The sequence below is a fragment of the Diceros bicornis genome, chromosome 5 (genome assembly GCF_020826845.1).
Source record: "Diceros bicornis minor isolate mBicDic1 chromosome 5, mDicBic1.mat.cur, whole genome shotgun sequence".
NCBI classification, from domain to species: domain Eukaryota; kingdom Metazoa; phylum Chordata; class Mammalia; order Perissodactyla; family Rhinocerotidae; genus Diceros; species Diceros bicornis.
In genome coordinates this window covers 70,013,880-70,034,024 of record NC_080744.1, presented here as the reverse complement: position 1 = coordinate 70,034,024, position 20,145 = coordinate 70,013,880, and the positions used below count along the sequence as shown (strand labels likewise).

Genomic DNA, 20,145 nt, shown 5'->3' with positions numbered 1-20,145 from the left:
ACACTTGGAACCATCACCACAATCAAGATTTAGAATATTTCTGTTATTCCAAAAAGTTCCCTCATATCCCTTCGCAGTCAATCCTTCCCAACCCTCAGCTCTAGGCAACCATTCAACATCCTTTTCAATAGCTGTATAACAATCCCATAATATAGAAGTTCCTTAATTTATTTAGCCAGTGTCCTATTGATAGACATTTATATTGCTTCCAATTTATTATTTTATTGATTCCTGCATCAACAAATATTTGTGGAGCACCTACTATGTGCTAGGCAAGATGCTATTATAACAATGATCCAACTAACTTCTATATGTGTCTGTATGTTGGTGTGCATTTATTAGCTTATTTCCTTAAAATATGTCTCCTAAAAGTGGAATTTCTGGGGCAAAGAGTGTGCACATTAAAATAATTTTGATAAATATTGTCAAATTTCCCTTCAGCGAATTTGCAACAACTTACATTCCTATTGACAATGTGCATGAATGGCCATTTTCCCACACCATCATCAGTACTAGGTATTATAAATTTTTCCCAGTCCATTAGGAGAAAAATGGTTTGAATTTATGTGTCTTTGCTTACTGATGAGGTGGACCATCTTAGTGTCTGTGGCTTTTATTTGGTTTGTGGAAATCACGGCCCCAGGAGCCAGCCTCCCTTGTCCTCACCCCTCAGAGTGAGGCTATGGCCAGGCTCTCTCCTAGGTCTCTGTCCACTGAGCTGAGAGGACATCTTGTCCTGTTGGAAGTTGGATAGAGGCCACCCTTTGGTTCCTGACAGCTCCCTACTTCCACTTGGACAACCACTTTGGAGAAAGCCCCTCAAAGATGGGGTTGGTCCCAGTCTCTCCTGTGATTGGACCTGCCCCTGCAGGTACACCTCAGCGGGTCCATATCTCTTAGAAACTAGGCCAGAGGAACAGATGGCAGGGCAGCTAAGGCTGTGATCAGTGCTTCTTTTCCAGCCCTCCTTTGCAGCCTCAGGACGCTGCTGATTATGGAGAAGATTTAAATGGTCCCAGTGTGGCAGCCGCATCTCTCCTTTGGCTCCCCCAGGAGACTTCCTTCACCCCTCCAAATTCAAGGATCTTAATGGGCTGGCTCTTTGTGGCTCCTCAGGTTGCTTCTCTCTCGATGGCTATTGTGGTCTTGATAACCCCCTTCTCTGCTTTCGTATCTGAACTTCCTCTCTTCCATCCCCTTTGCTTCTTTTTGGTCATTTTGGCCAGTTACCAAAAGGGAGCGTTTGTAAAGTGGCTCTAGACTCCCTTCTTCCTCCGATGTCCTGATACTCAATTTATATTCATTTTTATCTTCTTTTATTTGAAATGTTCAATATTAACTCACCTTATTCAGTGCTAAGACTCATTTTCCCATTACTGGCACCATCAGGTTTACACTGGATGCACAGATTCAATGTGACAGTATGTAAGTTGTTATCATTGACAAGCTGTTATTAAATTGACTGGGTACCTTATGTTAATGGCTTCTTAGAGACAAGGAAATGTTGTGGTAACAGTAAAAATTCCTCACATGCCATACTACTTTGTCACATACCAGGAGCAAATGAAATACTGTGACAGTGCCAGAGGTGGGTCAGTCAGATGTTGTATTCATTTACATGTAGCAAAACTGGGCTCCTACTAAGAGATTTGCTCAGTTTCCATACTTCCGTCCCATGGGGCCTACATTGCATTAAGAGCCCAGGTGGGTGTTTTGACCAGTTTGGGTCTTGGTTAGGTTTTATTGTGATGTCTGAGCCTGAATGTAACTTGATGAGAGTATCTGTAGTTTGTTCTGGGTTGAGGGCAGATAAGAAAGGACTATTGAAGCCAGAGGAACAGACTCAGGGCTAGGAGCTTCTGAAGGTGATGAGGGATTTCCTGAGCACAGACAATCTGGGAATGGCAGTGGGTCCACAAGAGGGTTGTTCTCCACAAGAAGGAGAGAGGACTGGAATCAACTGAGGCCTGGAGGTGTTTGTGGAATTGAAGAGACCCTGGTTGTGGTTCTTGAAGGACGGACGTAAAAGTAAAGCTGTTATGGGTGGAATAGTTAGTTAGGCCAGTGGTCAGTCACCCGGGCTGCTTAAGGAAACTCCGGTTCCTGGACTCCTGGTTCAGGATCGCTAGGGTGGCCCAGGAATCTGCATTTTGGACAAGCTCTCCAGGTGGTTCTCAGGCCTGCTGCAGCTAGAGCCACTGGTGGACACCATTGGCCTCAAGGCCAGAAAGCTGACATTCTGTTTTTACCCCTGCCACTAACTAGGTAAATGGTCCAGGGAAAGGCTGGGTCACCGCACCCATGTGAAGAACCCCACCTTTTAAATTGTGCAGCCCACACTGACTTCCTCCTGCCTTAATCTGTCATACCTTCTCTCTGTACCACTCAGCTAGCATTCAGCACATGTCCTCTTTCATCATTATTCACATCTTACTGCCTTGGAACCTTCAGTTTGATGAAATTGAAAACTTGAGAGCAGGGATTGCCTTAGACCGATTTGCATTGTGGTGCCCAGCACCGAGCTTTGCACTTCCTAGGTTCTCTGTAAATGCCTATTACCTGAGGAGTTCTGACCAATATAGAGGCCATCGGTGATGTAGAGACCTTGGCTTGCATTTCCTCCAGTCTCTACTCTTTTGGAAGAAATGATGTTGTTTAGAAGTAAGTGAGATTTTTCCAGCATCCCAGGAGATTTCCGTAGAGTATCATCACACAGCAGCATCATGTAGAGGGACAGCTCCGAGTTGGGAGGTTTCTGTACAGACTTGGGTTCTTCAAAGAGAGGTATTGGTGAGTGGCACTTTCCCTAACTCCTAACTTAAACCAAGCCCCAGCTTAGTGCCAAGGAATACCAGGACATGGTGTTCAAATGAGACACTGGCCAACATTTTGACCCTTGTCATCATGCAAGGACCTGTGATCTACAAAAGGAGATCTGACTTCCCTGGGAATGAGGACAGGAGAGTGTAACTCTGGAGGGGGCGACTACAGGAAATTCTGGTGCTGCCTTCATTTTGGGCACTATCCTATATACTGATATACTTAGTTGTTAAAAAAAAGAGTGACTTTTGGGGCCAACCCTGTGGCCTAGTGATTAAATTCAGCACGCTCTGCTTTGGAGGCCCAGGTTCAGTTCCTGGGCAAGGACCTACACCACTCATTGGCAGCCATGCTGTGGTGGCGACCCACATACAAAATAGAGGAAGAATGGCACAGATGTTAGCTCAAAGCAAATCTTCCTCAGCAAAAAAAAAAAAGTTACCTTTCCCAAAATTCTTCTACTTTGATAAAGATTCTTATGTAGTTGGTTAGGAACTATATCTAATTTAAGGATGCCATATTTCTACCTACACTCTTTGCCAGTTTATAAGTCCTGAGGGGTGGGCAGCAGGTGGGCACTGGAGGGAACCTAGGAACTGGTTATGTGATTGGTTTAGCTTGGGGAGTTAGGGTTTTTGGCACAAGAAGAAAACTGGATCCTCAGGGAATTGGCTAGTGCTGAAACAACTCATAGAAATACTGTGACAGAGTAGTTCCTAAGTCAATTAAGTATTTTCTTGTGGTATAAGGATATCATTACTATTTTTGGTTTCACCCCCCTCTATTTTTCTGATTTTCACTCCAGTGCTCCATGGGGAAGAGGGTGTAATTAAGCAAATGTTTGGACTTTATTTGGTCCACAGCCACCCTCAACAGCTTTCAGATGATTAAGACTCTCCCCTCAGAGGGATACTTGCATACTTTGCTGTGGAGTGTGAATTGTTACAACCCTTTGGAAAGCAATCTTGTTTTAACTATTAAAATTTAAAATACATGCTCTTTAGCCCAGTAATCTCACTCCTGGGAATCGATCCCATACAAATAAAAATACCGGTACATAATGAAAGGTATACAAGGATGTTTATTGTAGCATTTTTCACAGTGGCCAGAAAAAAATCTAAAACGGCCTACCAACAGGGAAATTGTTAACCAAATTATGGCACATCCACACCATGGAATATTATGCAGCCATTAATTAAAGAATGAATTCAAGTTTTACTACTTGACTTGGGAGAGGGGGATTTCTACAAGATATTGTTGAGTGGGAAAAGCAAAAGCAGATAAGTATGAATAATATATTTTTTAAATAAAACAATGAAATGTTTATTTGTATATAATTATATAACCACAAAGAAAAGTAAGGAGAGAGATACACAGGTTTCACATTGAGGAGTATGTGTGTGCATAAGTGTATTAGAGGAGGACAACAGTCAGGCAAGTTGAGGAAGCAGGCAAAAAAGAAAAAACACGCCAGTAAAACATGAATTTTATGATAAGCAATTTATATAAACTTATATGTGTGTGTGTGTATATATAAATGAATTAAGAAGCTAGAAAAGATGTAAATCTTTACCTACTGACCAGAAAGGGTGTCCATTATATATTGCAAAGTGACAAAAGCAAATTGCAGAGTTGGTTTTATTTTGTTAAACACAAACCCACAAAAATTAGCCTGTATGTGTGAGTACATGATTGCGTAATTCTGAGCAAGGATTTCTACACCTAGATATTAACATAGGGACCTCAAGTGAAATGTGGAGGGTTCAAATGGAGGCTGGAGAGAGGTTTAGCTTTTAAAAAATGTACATCTTTGGTGGCCTGCCCCTTAGCCTAGTGGTTAAGTTTGGCATGCTCCACTTCAGTGGCCCAGGTTCAGTTCCTGGGCACGGACTTACACCACTCATCAGCGGCTACGTTGTGGCCGCAACCCACATACAAAATAGAGGAAGGTTGGTGACGGATGTTAGCTCAGGGCAAATCTTCCTCCACAACAACAACAAAAAATATAGATCTTTGTATTATTTTTTGTGTTGCAGTGGACATCTGTCTACAGTGTATCAGTGATCTATTGCCACAATAATACCACAAAACAAATCACCTCAAAAACTTGGTGGGCTTAAAAAAATAAACCTTTTCTTAACAGATGGCTGAAGGAATAGGGGGATTGAGCCTGCCAGTGTGAGGAGTCACTATTTACTTAATATTTATAAGGAATTTTGTAGCTTTCAAAGCACTCCTTTGAAATGTTTCATTATTCTCACCTCTTTGAATTTGAATTTCTATCTATGAATCTGTTTCCATCACTAGCCCGCAAGTTTCTTGAGTGCTGTGACCATGTTTCATTTATCTTGATAAGCTCTCTGTTTAGTATGGTTCCTAGAACATAGAAGGTGCTAATAAATGAGTGAAGAATGAATTTTCAAAAAACAACAACTTTATTTAGCTCACGAGTCTGTGGGTCAGCAGTGTAGACTGGGCACAGCTGCCTGGTTCTTCTGGTCTTAGCCGAGCTCACTCACATGCCTCGGGGCAGCTGGCTGTTGGCTGGCCTTGGCTGAGGTGACTGGGCGTCCTCCAATAGCCCAGCCTGGGCATGCATGTTGTCCTGGTGACATGCAAGAGAGAGAGCAAGCCCAATTATGTGAGTGCTTTTTATGTTTGCTGATGTATCAGACAGGGTTCTACAGAGAAACAGCACCAATAGGATATATATGTGTGTGTGTGTGTGTGTGTGTGTGTGTGTGTGTGTGTGTGTGTGTCAGTAAAGAGATTTATTATAAGGAATTGACTCAACGTGATTATGGAAACTGAGAAGTCCAGGCCCAGGAGAGCCAATGGTGTAAGTTCAAGTCTGAGTCAGAGTCGGAGAGCAGAAGACTGATGTCCCGGCTCAAAGAGAGAGGGGCAGGGAGATAGAATTCTTTCTTACTCAGCCTTTTATTCTATTCAGGCCTTCAGTACATTGGATGAAGCCCACCCCATTGGGGAGAGCAACCTACTTTACTCAGTCTACCAATTGAAATGTAAATCTCGTCCAAAAACACCCTCATAGACACACCCAGAAATAATGTTTAACCAAATATCCTTTTATGTGTCAAGTTGTCACAAAAAATGAACCATCACAGTTTGCAATCTACTTGGACAAAGCTCGCCACATGGCCAAGCAACAGGTGAAAGGCAATGAAAAGGTACATGACTCCATTCAGGCTGCTGTAACAGAACACCATAGACTGGGTGGGTGGCTTAAACAACAAACATTTATTTCTCACAGTTCTGGAGGCTAGGAAGTCCAAGATCAAGGTGATAGCAGATCTAGCGTCTGGCGAGGGCTCTCTTCCTGGTTTGCAGACAGCCGTATTCTCATTGTCTCCTCACATGGCCGAGAGAGAAATCTTCTATCTTCTGTGTCGTCTTATAAGGGCACTAATCCCATTCAGGAGGGCTCCACCCCCATGACCTAATTACGTTCCAAAGGCCCTGCCTCCTAATACCATCACATTGGGGGTTAGGATTTCAACATATAAATTTAGGGGCAGGGGGGACCCAAACATTCAGTCTGTAGCAATGACAAAGGAGCCATTGATACAGGGAGGGTAAAGAATAGGGTCATTTTTACATCTTTCCATATGTAATATGAAAAGTGTTGAAGAAAGAGGACTTTTTCTCTCCATTTACCAAAGAAGAGTCACTTGCCTGGTGCCATGTAGAAGTCAATGGCGAAGTTAATTATATTTGGGTTCTTAACATAATTTAGTTAGCATCACGTAAAGCAAAATATTGCTTTGGAGATTTGCAAAGTGTGGCATTTACACTTAAGATTTGGTTGATGAGCGGGTTGGGGTAACAGGGCAGCCATTGCAGCTCTAGCTCATTGTTTGTGCCTCCCGAAATCATAGATATTCAAGTTCTCCAGAAGCCCTGCAGAATTCCAGAGGGAAAATGACCTCAGGCTGGAGTTGGGGAATGTCTGCTGGGTGGTGTTCCTTTCTGCCCAGGCCAGACAGGGAGAGGAGCCAGCGGATCTTTCGTCCCAGCAGGGACATGGTATGTTCAACTTAGGGAAGTGTTTGCTGGGAAAAAAATATCAAGGGGAAGAGAAGGACCATCATGATAATGGTCCTCTTGGCTCTCTTCTCAGAATACCTGGTAATTTTGGATGACTGCATCTAGTTTTGTGATCTTGTTTTGTGTTTCCCATACCCTGTGAGACTGGTAATAATTGATAGGCTGCATTACTGTGTAAGTGAAGAGGAGCAAACAGTAGAGTTAGAGGGTCCACAGGAGGCTGTGCTGCACCTGGAAAAGAGAGCCCCTGTGGGCTCACTGCCTGCTCACTTAGCAGCTAAGAATTTTGCAATAGACTGGAGATTAGAGTGGGAGAGTGCCCGGTACACGATTGATTTTCTTCATTTTAGCTGCTTGTTAATGGAGCAAGGTATTAACGGGTCAAGGTAACAACAGGATGACCTTGTGTTGTTATACAGAAACCTTTGTCACCTAGCATGAGAAACACAGCCTTCTCTTCCTGGGGGTGTGGAACCTCACGTCCGTGAAAGGTGCCTGTGCTCTGTGGCTCCTCCCTAGGAGCAGATTCTAGAGAAGCTTTACAACGTCAAAATTGAACCTCCCATGCATGCAGTGCTCTCTAAATAAAAGAATCCTGAGGTTTCGTGAGAGCACATTCTGCATATCTCCTGCCAAACACTTACTAACATTTGGCCAATCTCATTTGGAGACCCAGAAAAACTTAGCTGAGCCTCAGAACCATATCAGAAGTGCCCAAACCTGGACTGGCAGACAATTAGTTACGCACACAACAGCTCCTTCTCACTTCTTGCTTGTTTATGGAAACAATATACCCAGCCCCAAAGGATGAATCATGACTGGTCTAGGCTCTCATATCACTCCTTACTCCCTTGGCCAGCTGCCCATTGTCCTAGGTTCCTTTGCAGCCATGTGACCCGGCTCTGCCCAAGGAGACATCAGGAGATGTTGACTAGAGGGCTTGGAAAGATAACGCCTGCTGAATAAAAGATCAGAGCTTTGTGAGGAGAAAGTGTTTGATTCTTTCTTTGTTTGGGAGCTAGTGTGAGGATGTGCCAGTTGGAGCTGCAGCAGCCATTCTGCAACCATAGGGCAACAAGTTTGAGTAACGCATCACACAGAGGATGGGGGAATGGAAGAATGGAAAGAGCTTGGGTTCTTGGTGATATCTTTGAGACACTGCCTCCAGACCTCTTGTTACATAAAATAAAGTCTTCCCTGCCTAAGTCACAGTTAGTCATATATTCTGTTACTTGCCAATAAAAGTATTCCTAACTGATATACCTGGTCTCGTTCAGTCTGGCCAGGGTAGGTTCTGCTGACAATTCTACCACAGTAGCTTTGCAACCAGCTAACTTCATCTGCAAAATAGGGATAAGAATCCCTTCTTTACCTCAAGCCAAACTATCTGATTCAGAAGATCAAAGTGTGGTCTGTGGATCAACAAAATCAGTATCCCTGGGAATTTGTTCAAAATGTAAATTCTCAGGCTCCCACCCTAGACACACTAAATTAGAAACTTGATGGGTGGGGCCGGCAATCTGTGTTTTCATAAACCCTCCAGGTGATTCTGGTGCAATGGAAAGTTTGAGAACCACTGATATAGAGGGTCAAATGGAGTGGTTGCATGTCAGAAACACCTGGAGAACTTAAAAAATATTCTCAAACTCCACCCACAGAGTTCTGATTCAGCATTTCTGCAGTGTAGCCTATGAATTTATATTTCCCAAAAGGTCTCCAGGTGATTCTGAGCAAAACCAGGTTTGGAAACCAATGGAATGTATATGAAAGCAGGTCACGTATGCCAGGGGTCTACCATGCAAGTAAGGGATGAGGAATAGACCTGGGTACCTCTGCGGACAGGTGAGATGAATTATGGATTTTTTTACCTGCAGGTGAGGAAACTGACTACTTGATCTTAGAAGGCTTTTCAGCTCTAAAAGTCCTAGGATGCCAGCTTGAACTTTGTAGATCTGGCTGGAGCGAGCAAACGTGATATTGGTACAGTCATGTGTTGCTTAACGACAGGGCTACATTCGGAGACATGCGTCATTAGGTGATTTCGTCATTGTGCAAACATCATAGAGTGAACTTACACAAACCTAGATGCTATAGCCTACTAGACACCTAGGCTCTATGGTACTAATCTTATGGGACCACCCTTGGATATGTGGTCCATCGTTGACTGCAATGTCATGCGGCGCATACTGTGATTACATAGAATCATGAGCGACAGGTGGAAGAGACTGGGATTTTACTAAGCGCTAAAAAGCAGCCTTACTACCTACCACAGCCAGACTCAGTAAATCCAAAACAGGTTTTCTCTTCTGCTTTTACCAGGTTTATGAGCCAGCGGGTTTGCACTTCAGATGTTCATTTATAGAGTGCTAGACTACACCTCCTTTGTGCTAGGCTTGTGCTTCGAGGGTTATTTCATTTGGAATATTATTTTTAAATAACATCATCTTAAGGGATCTTGCCTTCTAATATGTGCTACTTGTTAAGCATCAAAACCTCTAACTGAAGCAGCCTACTCACTGTCCATCCAAATATGATTTTACCCTCTTGCCTACCTCATCTCTGCCCACGTACTGGAGATGTCAGTCATTTCTTCCCCACTCCTACATCTCCTTTTCAGGAAACTGCAGTCCCCCTTTCCAGGGAGCCTGCTCCCCCACTCAACCCCTGCTGAGTGTTTAAATCCATGATGCTTTGGAAAATAAACAAACAAAAAACCCTCACTGATCAATTTTGGAAGATAAGATACTGATTTATTATTCTGAAAACCAGTAAATAAAGGGGGGAAAGTTAAGCATTTATTCTTCCTTCTCTATATGAACTGTACCTTAGGGTAATCAAATAATTGATGAGGGAGAGTTTGTCTTCATAGAAGCTGATAAATGAAGAAGGAATGATGAAATCATAATATGACCCTTTTGCAAACTCTAATGAATTAATGGGTCTAGGAAGTGATCATCCATGGCTGTTAATATCACAAAAAGAGGAACAAGAAGACATTGTCTGTCTCCTAATGGAAGTTATGACACTGCCTACAGTCTTGAAAAAAAATTGAACTGGAATCTGATTAAAGTCTATAGACTAAGAGTTACAGGAAATATAGAGGACAGAGGAACATGTTAAATTACACTAAAGGGATACAGTCACCATAATCCAGACTATGGGAAACTTTTCTGGGACAAATGACCCAGTTTTTCAAATAAATTGCGTGGAAAAAATGAGGTAGAGGGGGAAACCTACAGATTAAATGAGACTCAAGAGTCATATTAACCAATCGTAATGTGTGAACCTTGTTTGGCTCCTGATTCAACAAACTTTAAAAAAACTACAGGACAAATGGGGAAATGTGAACAATGCCTGGATATTTGATATTACTAAGAAAATATTGACTTGGAGGTGATGATAGTTTTGTGGTTATGTTTTCTAAAAGGAATCTTTATCCTTAGAGTTACCTATTGAAATGTTTACAGATGAGTGAAATGACGTCTGGGATTTGTTTCAAAATAATCATAATAGGTGGGAATGGACAGGAATATAGAGAAGACTTTTCATGAGCTGATAACTGTTGGAATTGGGTGATGGGTGACTAGAAGTCCATTATACAATTCTATATATTTGAAATTTTTCTTCCAAAAAGTGAAATTAAAAAAAATTTTTTCATCATTTTTGTTTGTTTTTTTGCATATGTTTTATATTGGCCATACTATATTAGTGGAGTAGTTCATGTTTATTATTTATAAATATAGATTTATCAATTTTTACTTGTTCTTCACTACTAAGGATAAACAAAAATTTTGGAGTTTTGTATGTTTCAAACTTGGATTCCCAGCCAGACTGGAAGGTCCGTGAAAGCAGACTTTCCTATCGTATCCTCCACAGGGCTAAGACCTTGTGTAGCGTGTGAAGTGCTCACTTGGGAATGCAGTGTGTCAAAACACCATCCTGGAAGGGGGTGTTGCTCACCTGGTCTCCCAGTTGTGGGTACCTCGATCCTGATTGCATTTTCCGTTGTTAGGAAGTCCACATGCCCAATCCTACTACTGGGAAGAGTTTGTTAGCTTGAGGCTTTATAAAGAGGACAAAAAAGATTGAGACTGACTAAATCTGCATTGTGGAATGGAGAACTTTATAAAGTTTACTGCACAGTTAATACACAATCCCAATACTACAAAGGAGAGTTCTGATTTTAATGTTTAGCCTCTTCCTACTCAGGTATGCTAAGGTAGAGGAAACCCTTAGCAAGGTGTGGTGACACAACGTCTGTCCACATCCTCCCTGCCGTCATCCCTGACCCTTTGTCCCATGTTTTTTTTTGCCCCACAAACATCTGATGTGGAAACGGTGGTCTCCCATGTTATAAAGCCCTTCTGATTTTAGAAAACTCTCCATCTCTCTTATTTCCGGTTGCTCTCAGTTGAGACTTTCTCAAGATTTCCTCAACTTTCTTTAACTTGAGCTCTCACTTTTCTTAGTTACAAAGAACTTAAGGGAGCTTCCCCACTTTGCAAATTTACCATCCGGCCCCTATACTTCTCACCCTAGAAGCGCCTTTTCCCTTGCGTGATATAACAGTTCTACTCCTGTGTCTCTGAGATCAGCTGCCTCTGAGAGCTGAGCTTCAGGTTTGGGAGGGGAGTTTATCCTGTGTTGATGTCTTGTAGGTAAAGCAGTTTGCAGTAGAATGCAACTTAAAAGGGATTGCCCCTTTGGGTAACCTCCCTAGTGACTTATTCAAAATCACCCAGAGCCTGGGTCTGTCTCTTTGTGTACTTTCTGCCTGATTGTTTCTGTCTCCCAGAAGACTTCTAGGTAGTATCATAGCACTGATTTATAGAAGAGTATATTCTATTTACCTAGTCCTACTAGTAAGAGGAAATCTTACACTCAGCCGTCCAAATGCTTTGGAATGTGTTCAGATTCAACAAACTGTGCAATTTAAATTTATAAAGTAGTACCTATGACAATAAAAGCCAACATTACGTGCCAGGCACTATGCTAAGTGTTTTGCATGCATTAACTCATTTAGTTGGTTCTATTATTATTCCCATTTCATAGGTGGAGAAACTGAGGAGAGAGGGCTAGTAAGTGGGGGCCGGGCTCTGATCCCAGGCAGCCTGGCTCCAGGGTCTGCTCTCTCTCATTGAGAGACCCAGTCAAGAAGGGGAGGAGAGAAGAGCCTGGAAGAACAGAGAGGCAGAACTACCAGAAGGGAAAGAGAAGTGGGAGAAAGAAATTTGTGAGAAAACACTTGAAATTTTTGAGATTTTTGAGATTTATAAACCTGAAGTATAAAGTTACCCTGGTTTTCTTATGCACGGCTGATTAGTGGAAAGAGCTGTGGATGAGAAGTCAGAGAACCTGGGGTCCAACCTGGCTCTTCTGCCATCTCTGTGTGATACAGAAAAGTCACTTTGTCACTCTGGGCTTGTTTTTCCATCTCAAAAAAGAGAGTAATTCTGCCTACTGTTGTCTCCCATAGGGCAATTGTAAGAATCTGTTTGACATTACTTTGGAGAAAAGAGCTATATGGAAGAAAGTTCTATGGGCTTCCTAGATGAGCATAGGAGGACCTTGGTTTGACATCTGAGTGTAATAAATTCCTACTATTCAATTATTTGTTTTCAGGGCACCATATTTGTATGTCTTGTGGAACGTTGGAAATGCTGACGGCAGGCTTCAAGACAGCTGAGCCCCACTAGACACCAGGAAAACCGATGGCTCTAGTTGCATCTTTCAACATGACCAATCCACAGTAAGTAACACTGGAGTCTGCTCTCTGTGGATGCTGAGATGGTACGTCAGAATCGCAGATGCAACCAATAGCTCCTTCTCCAACCCCATGGAGATGGAGGACCTCCAGGTGGTTTTGTCCTTGAGCCCAACATTAAAATGACTTGTTAAAATCTGCTTTTTCTCTGAGTTGCCTCACTGTCATCTTATTTTTTAGTTCAAAAAAGGAGAGGAATTCTGCAGTCCAAAACTGTTGCTATAAATCTCCCAGAAGACAAGGATCTTCTAATTCAGGCCACCACTACACACATTTCTTTTAGCAGGAGGCCACAGAAAATGAGGAAACCTTTCAAAAGCAAACCTCAAGACCAGATTAGGAAACGCTTAAGATAAATTAACAAAATAGGAATTGCAAGGAAATTTAGAAGTCGTGAGAGGGTTTCTAAAAGCAGGCTTTATGAAAATAGGGGCAGAACTCTTCAGAGAGAATTGTTTTTAGTTTCCAAAACCTAAGATGCTATGTGGACCAACCACTTAATCTTACCAAGCACCAGTCAAGTGGTCATTTATTTTGTGTTTTGCAACTCATTGGCAAAATACCAAGATGAGCACAGCACTCCTTCTGTTACACCACACTGCCCTGGCCTGCCTAGCTATGGGGCTGCCTGCTGTCATCTGGAGCGTGAACCTGTTATCTGTTGCCACAATAATGCCATGTAACAACCAACCACAGGACCTCAGTAAAATACAGCAATAAATGTTTATTCCTCACATGTCTGGGGTAGCCAACTAGCTAGCTTTGCTAATCTTGGCTGGGATCACTCTTAGATGTGGGGCTCGACTGACTGTCAGCTGATGTAGGTGAGACTGGACTCTGAACAATGTCCCCCCCCGCCCCAGGCTAGGCTGGTCACCTTCTAATGGCAATATTGGAAGTACAAGAGCACAAGCAGAAATTCACAAGTGCTTTTCCATGCCTCTGCTTTTGTCATGTCTGCCAACATCCCATTGGCCAAAACAAGTCACATGACTGAAGGCAGGCTCAAGGGTTGGGGAAATATACTCTTTCTTTTGATGGGAAGAGCTTCAAAGTCACATGGCACAGGGAGGGGTTAAGAATGGAGCCATTAATACATGTTGTCCACCATACTGTTCTTCATATCCAGGACCAGGGGCTAGTCTCAGTACTCGGGCTATGAACTGTGGGACCTTCACTCCTACCAAAGGAGGCCTTGTCTCCTCCTGCTGAGATGACCACGTGACCAGGTGTTGGGCTGCTATCACCATGTGCAGGTGGCGAACAGAGGGCAGTGACGTCAGGGAGACAGAAGCAGCTTGGTCCATGCTTCTCAGAGCCACATCCTATTAGTCTTAGAAACTCACCTCAGCCCTCCATGAACATCCCATTGATCAGAAAGCTCTATTTGTTCAGTTCAGCAATCCATAGTTTCCTTGAGTAGTCCAGAAGAAAAGAGAACAACCTAGCATCTACTTTTTTGGAAACATCTGGAGGAGCCAGGATTCCCCCCATAAACACCCACATTTTATTTCAATTGTTGAGAAATGTAGAAGCCTCACATCCTATGACCATTCTGTCTGAAGATCTTGAGTCATTTTGTAAATGTCATGCAATGATGAGTACTATTATCTGTGCTTGACAGGTAGCAAAAAGCAAAGGTTTAAATAAAGTCTACAAGAGAGAATTGGGGCATTGGGAATTATTGGGTGAATTCAGGTAGTTTAGGCAGTCAACCTGTGGTGCTCAAATAAAAATCCCACTTTTCTCTCAATTATCTGGATGATTCAAGCAAAAGAGAGGTGGGCAGAGTCAGCTCTAAACTTCCTGGATAGCTGCCACCTTGTATTACTGGTTGGATTTCAATAGTGGTTGGAAAAGAAAAGTTTAGAATTTAGAGCTCCCCATCCAAGTGTAGGGACTTGTCACTCCAGAGCTCCTCCTCCCTCCTCCGTATTTCTCTTACCCGTGTCAGATCATAAAGTGAGAAGGAATGGCCCTTAGGCAGCCTCTATTTCACCTCTTCATGTTTCAATTGGAGAAACTGAGGCCCTAGAGGAGCCCCACAGAAGTTTGCATTAAAGTTGGCATCAGAGCCCAAGAACAGTTTCTAGCAGACTGGGCTGCCACCTGTGTATTAAAACTGGCCTCTCAGTGTTCCCTCAAATATTTAATTTTTATTCCTCTCCATTCACACCATTTTTCTTTCTAACCCTCATTGTTTGACCAGAGGCACAAGATCCCCTCAGATTCTACAGGATGAGATAAGGTCAAGGATGAGCTGGAGGGACCAAAGATGGCACCCCAGGAAGTTAAAGCAAAATGATCTAGCCCAGCATCTCTACAGGGTTGTTGTTGGTGTTTGGGCAGGACAGTTCTTAATAGTTAGACACGTTGGAGGATGTGTGATGTCCCCACCTCTACTTCTGTCAGTAGTGACCTCCTGTGGTCATTGTGGCAGCCAAAAATGCCTCCATAAATTGCCAAATACCCCGTGGTGTGTTGGGGCGGAGAGGTACTGCCCCTGTTTGAGATGCCCCATAATGCCAATAGAGGTGTTCATTATGTGCAGTGCCCTAGGTGAGCCTAACAGTAACATAAGAGGAGACTGACAACTCCTCAGACATTTGACCAACTGACCCCCTTTTCCTACTCTCAACCTTAAAAAGGGAGATGTAATAGGACCAGTTCAAGTAGGAAGGGAGTGGGAGCCAGGGATAGCTGGCCCCTCCTGTCCTCGCTGTCCCAAGGCCCACTCAGTCTCTCCAGGTCTCCAGTAGGCTCCCCAGCCAGTAGCAGTACATCCAGTTGTGAACAGAAAACCTCTCTTCTCTATTGTGGTACAGGTGGTAGAAACATTCCAAAGGACCTTCACAAAGAAACACAGGAGACAATGTAAAAGAATATATTACTCCAATATAAAGTCCAGTGACTGAGAATCCTAAAAGTCTAAGTCCTGGTTTTGCTGGTTGGCAGAGTTTCCATCTGGGTCTTTACCTCCCCTTGATGAAGAATCCTGCCCCTAAAGCTCATATTTTCAGATCTGAGCAATTCCTCTTCCCATTCTCCCACTTTTCCCCAACTGGTGAAGGAGATGGGGCTGTTAGGGCCTCAGTCCAGTCCCTTGGGTGGCCAGCACAGAAGAATGGCAGCCTCATGCTTCCCTCGCTCTCCACCAGCACAGCATAGTTGTGTGTTTTCTCTCCTTTCCTTGAGGAATGGAAAAACTATTTTGTTCTTAAGGGATGATTCTACCATGTTGCCCTCCTCCCTAACTCAGGCCTGCTATAGAAGGAGGAATTTCTGAAGTTGAGATCATCTCCCAACAAGTAGACGAAGAAACCAAGAGCATTGCTCCGGTGCAGCTGGTGAACTTTGCCTATCGGGACTTGCCCCTGGCTGCGGTCGACCTCTCCACAGCGGGCTCGCAGCTCCTGTCAAATCTGGACGAAGATTACCAAAGAGAAGGGTAGGTGTTGGGGCCGTGGAGTAGCTAAGAAGTCTCTTGCATAACTCCCTGGGTTTCCATGGGTACCTCCAGCGAGGCAGCACAGAGATTAGAGATGCTGAATAGTAAGAGACCAGAAATTCACAGCAGGCCACCCAGGCCCTTTTTCTCCTCATTGTTTCCTCAGAAAAAGGCTTTGGGCACAGAAAATACCTGTTGCTGCTAGACAACCTCTTATGTGACATTTGCTTGGAACTCAGAGAATCATAAAATTTGTTTTAGGATTGAATTGCCCCTTAATGGCCCATCCAACCCCCTCTCTGTACACTTGAGTATCAGGAGACCCAGAGGGATTAGGGACTCGCCCAAGGTTGCAGAGTCCGTAAGGGATGGACTTGGGCTGCTCTGCCCTTTATCAACCAACTCTCACCAGGGAAGAGGCTGGGAAGAAAGCATTCTGCATGCAGTAACGTGCTAAGTACATAAGGGAATTTAGCGGCCTTCAGCTGGGAGCTTTGCCAACATTAGCTGCTCCCTTTCCAGCAAGGACATGTAGGATATGCTAGTCCTTCATTCAAAGTAGTGACTCCTACCCTCTCTTACTTAACTTGTCAGTCAGATTGGATGCCTTTGTTCCCCAGTTAACTGCTCCATTAGCCTGGTCTGTCTTACAAACATACTTTTTGAAGGTGAATGGTAGAGTGTGAGAGCTGGATGGGGCAGTTTGACTCCCTCTGTTTACATGGGGGAAGCTGAAGGCCAGAAAAGGGCAGGAACAGGTCCTAGGGTCCCGCAGCAGGTCAGACTTTCCTCAGCCCCACCCTGGTGCTCTTAGATATAGAATTTTAAACATTGGCCAGGAGCTTAGGAGCCACTACTGGGCCACTCTTCTTTCTCAGGTGCCTGTAAATATTTTGGAACATGCTGGCTGCTTTGAATATAAAAACAGAAGGTTGCTGGGTTATTTTGGAAGCAAGCCAGAAGCCTTAGCTAAAGATAAATCTGCAGAGCTTGTTTCCCGGAAAAGCTCCCCCACTTCCCCAGAGAAGTTTCTTAACAATTGTGAACCCACACACCTTTTGCAAAAACTGCACCCCAGTGGCTTTCTCTGAAAATATCATTTTATCCGAGTATGGTGCATAAGACAGCAGGACATTAGGAAAAAAGGACAGGCAAGCTGGTGGGAGATAGCTAAGGGACGCCTCTCGGTGGATGCGCCCTCCCAGCAGCGCCCGCCTGACGGCAGGGCTGCCTGCTCCCGGGTCTCCAGGTCCTTGAGACCCCTGAGCCAGGGCCAGCTTCGTGCATGTGCGACCTGTGCAGTCGCGAAGGCCCTACGCTTGGTTTAATGTTCTGCTGCTGCCACCTTGAAATTGTTAATAGTTTTTGAACAAGGAGCTATGCATTTTCACTGAACTCCACAATTCTGTAGCCCGGCAGTCCTTCCCTGAGCACCGGTCTCTAGGTCACTGCCCTCTGGTGGTCAAAAGCGGTAGTGCATCCTGGTAACGTGCCCCAGGGGCTCGCAAGGACTCCTTTCCGGCCCGGCCTGAGTCAGTATTAGGCTTTTTCAAGTTTACAGTCAGAAGACAGGGAGAGAAGCGGGAAAGCCTCCAAGGATTCCGGTTCGGGGCGGTATCCACATCTGCACCCCGTGGGTGTACTGCACCGCGGGTGTACTGCTCCCTAGCCTCAACCGCAGAAGGCAGACGGAGGCCCCGCTTTATCATTCCATTTGCTTCTGAAGTGGGCCTCTGCAAGGTTTCTTCCGATCAGGAAGCATACAAATGAAGTGCCAGCAAAGCAGAGAGGCTCTTGATTTGATTTGAGTCGCCAGGTGTGCCCTGGAACGCTGCTCCTGTTGGGAAAATAGGAAGCAGCCCGGTAGAGGGATTTGCCTGGCTGCCGGAGTTCTCGGCAGGAGGCTCCATTGGCCGTCAGAGGGCTTCCTGGAGGAAGGAAGAGCAGGCGCAGGACAGAAGCCAGGGAAAAGGAAGCGAAACAAAAGCACACTGCGAAGGGGAAAGGCTCCTCACAAGGCTTCTTGGCTTTTGCTGCATTTCCTGGGGTTTTCCCAAAATTTCCAACCTGGCCCTTTCTGAAGCGAGGTGGCAAAACAACCCTGTTTACATGTCTGGTAGGTCTTGGAAAGGTTTGGTGTAAATTTTGTCAAAAACACCTCTTCCTACTAAGGGAAGTGCCAAGTATAGGCGTGAATCTTGTCTGTAGGAAATGAGGCGACCTCAGGGACCCCAGCAAGGAAGTGCCCAGGGATCCACACACCCCGCCATTCACTTCTTTTGAGCTCAGTGATATTTCAGTGCTTTTAAGTTTCCCAGAATCTGAAAATGTGAAAGCTGGAAGAGACCTCAGAAAGCATCTATTCTAAATGTTCTAATAGGATACCAGAGTCCAGAGACTGGAAGGAACTTGCCCAAGGTCACACAGCGATAGAGACAGAAATAGAGCCCCATCCCCTGGCTCCCGATCCAGGCTAGCACTACTGGGCTTCCATTTGTCACCTGTCCCTTTCCAACATCACAGTTGTAACTGTGGTTAACACACGTGGCACATGTGATACCACCGTTAGGCTACACTGTCAGATGCCTTTCACTGTTGAGTGGGCTTTTGTGTCCCTGAAAGCCCTGTGAAAAAGGAGAAGTCACCGTAACGTGGGTAAACCCCTCGGCACAGGTAGAAGAGCCCCATCTCTGTCACGCTCCTTGACTTTCCTAAGAGCCCTTTGTCCTTCTGATGGACCTGCTCAGAAGAGCCCAGACTGCAGAGCTGTCACTGCCTGCCCTCTGCTTCTACACCCAGGCTGCTGAGGGCTCAGGGAGGAAAAGCAGACAACCGTGCAGATTGGTGCCTGTCTTAGTCAGCTCGGGCGGCCATAACAGAAGACCATAGACTGGGTGACGTAAACAATAGAAGTTTATTTTCTCACGATTCTGGAGATGGGAAGTCCAAGATCAAGATGCCAATAGGGTCCGTGGCTGGTGAGGGCTCTCTCCTTGGGTTGCAGACAGCTGCCTTCTCGCTGTGTCCTCACATAGCCTTTCCTCGTTATGTGTGGGTGGAGAGAAAGAGTGAGCTCTGGTCTCTTCCTCTTCTTATAAGGACACTATTCCCATCATGGGGGCCCCATCCTGACCTCATCTAAACCTGGTTACCTCCCCGAGGCCCCACCTCCAAATATCACACTGGGGAGTTTTGGCTTCAACATATGAATTTGGGGGGCACATAAACATTCAGTCCATAACAGCACCTCCCCAGATTCAAGGTCTCCAGTCTCAACTTCTTTCTCAGTTTTGCCTGACAGTCCTCCTCTGTGGTCCTGGTTAGCTTTCACTCCTGGTCCCCACGTGGCTATTCCAGATCACTTCCATTTGTCTCAAGCCCCCTGTTGCCCTCAGCAGATGACCCCCTCTCCTCCTTCCTCAGAAAATAGAAACAGTCGTGGATGGACTGCACCCACCCCTCAGTCCCTCTCTTCCTCCCTGCTAGAGCCCATCTTACCTCCTGAGTTCTGATTCTCCTCCCACCTTCTCATGAACTTTGCTCCATCAGTTATATCCTCACCCTGACTCATCACACACTCAGATCTCTCATATTCTCCCTCGACTCCACGTCCCCATTAGCTACTACCATCTCTCTCTTCCTCTTTGCAGCTAAACTTCTTGAAAGCCTCATCTACACTTGCTGTGTCCCCTCTGCCCCCTCCCATTCATTCCTCAATCTACTGCAGTCTAGCTTCAGCCTTATCCACACCGTGGGAACTGCTCTCCTCAAGGTCATCAACAGCGTCTGTGTTGCTAGGATCCTTATATTGTCCTCTGTCCAGCATTTGAAACTGTCAGCCACTCCCTTCCTCTTGAAAAACAGTCTCCCTATATCTGCTGCCAAACCACACTCTTCTGATTTTCTTCCTACCCCTTTGGCTGTTCCTTCTAGGCCTTTTAAAATTGTTTTTAAAAATCGTTTCTCTGCTTGGTCCTTAAATGTTGAGGTTCTTCATTTTCTGTCTTTGGCCATTTTGCTCTGCTAATTCTACACACTGCGTAATGTC

At 44.6% G+C, this 20,145-nt stretch overlaps 1 protein-coding gene across 2 annotated transcripts in view; it reads left to right on the top strand.

The window, feature by feature from the left end:
• Nucleotides 1–20,145, top strand: part of TMEM266 (transmembrane protein 266) — a 117,257-nt gene that overhangs the window by 36,989 nt on the left and 60,123 nt on the right. For both annotated transcript variants that reach the window (XM_058542156.1, XM_058542155.1), the window contains exons 2-3: nt 12,508–12,634; nt 15,909–16,097. In XM_058542156.1, the coding sequence (XP_058398139.1) occupies nt 12,597–12,634; nt 15,909–16,097 (227 nt within the window). In that variant the 5' untranslated portion in view covers nt 12,508–12,596. The remainder of the gene's footprint in view (nt 1–12,507; nt 12,635–15,908; nt 16,098–20,145) is intronic.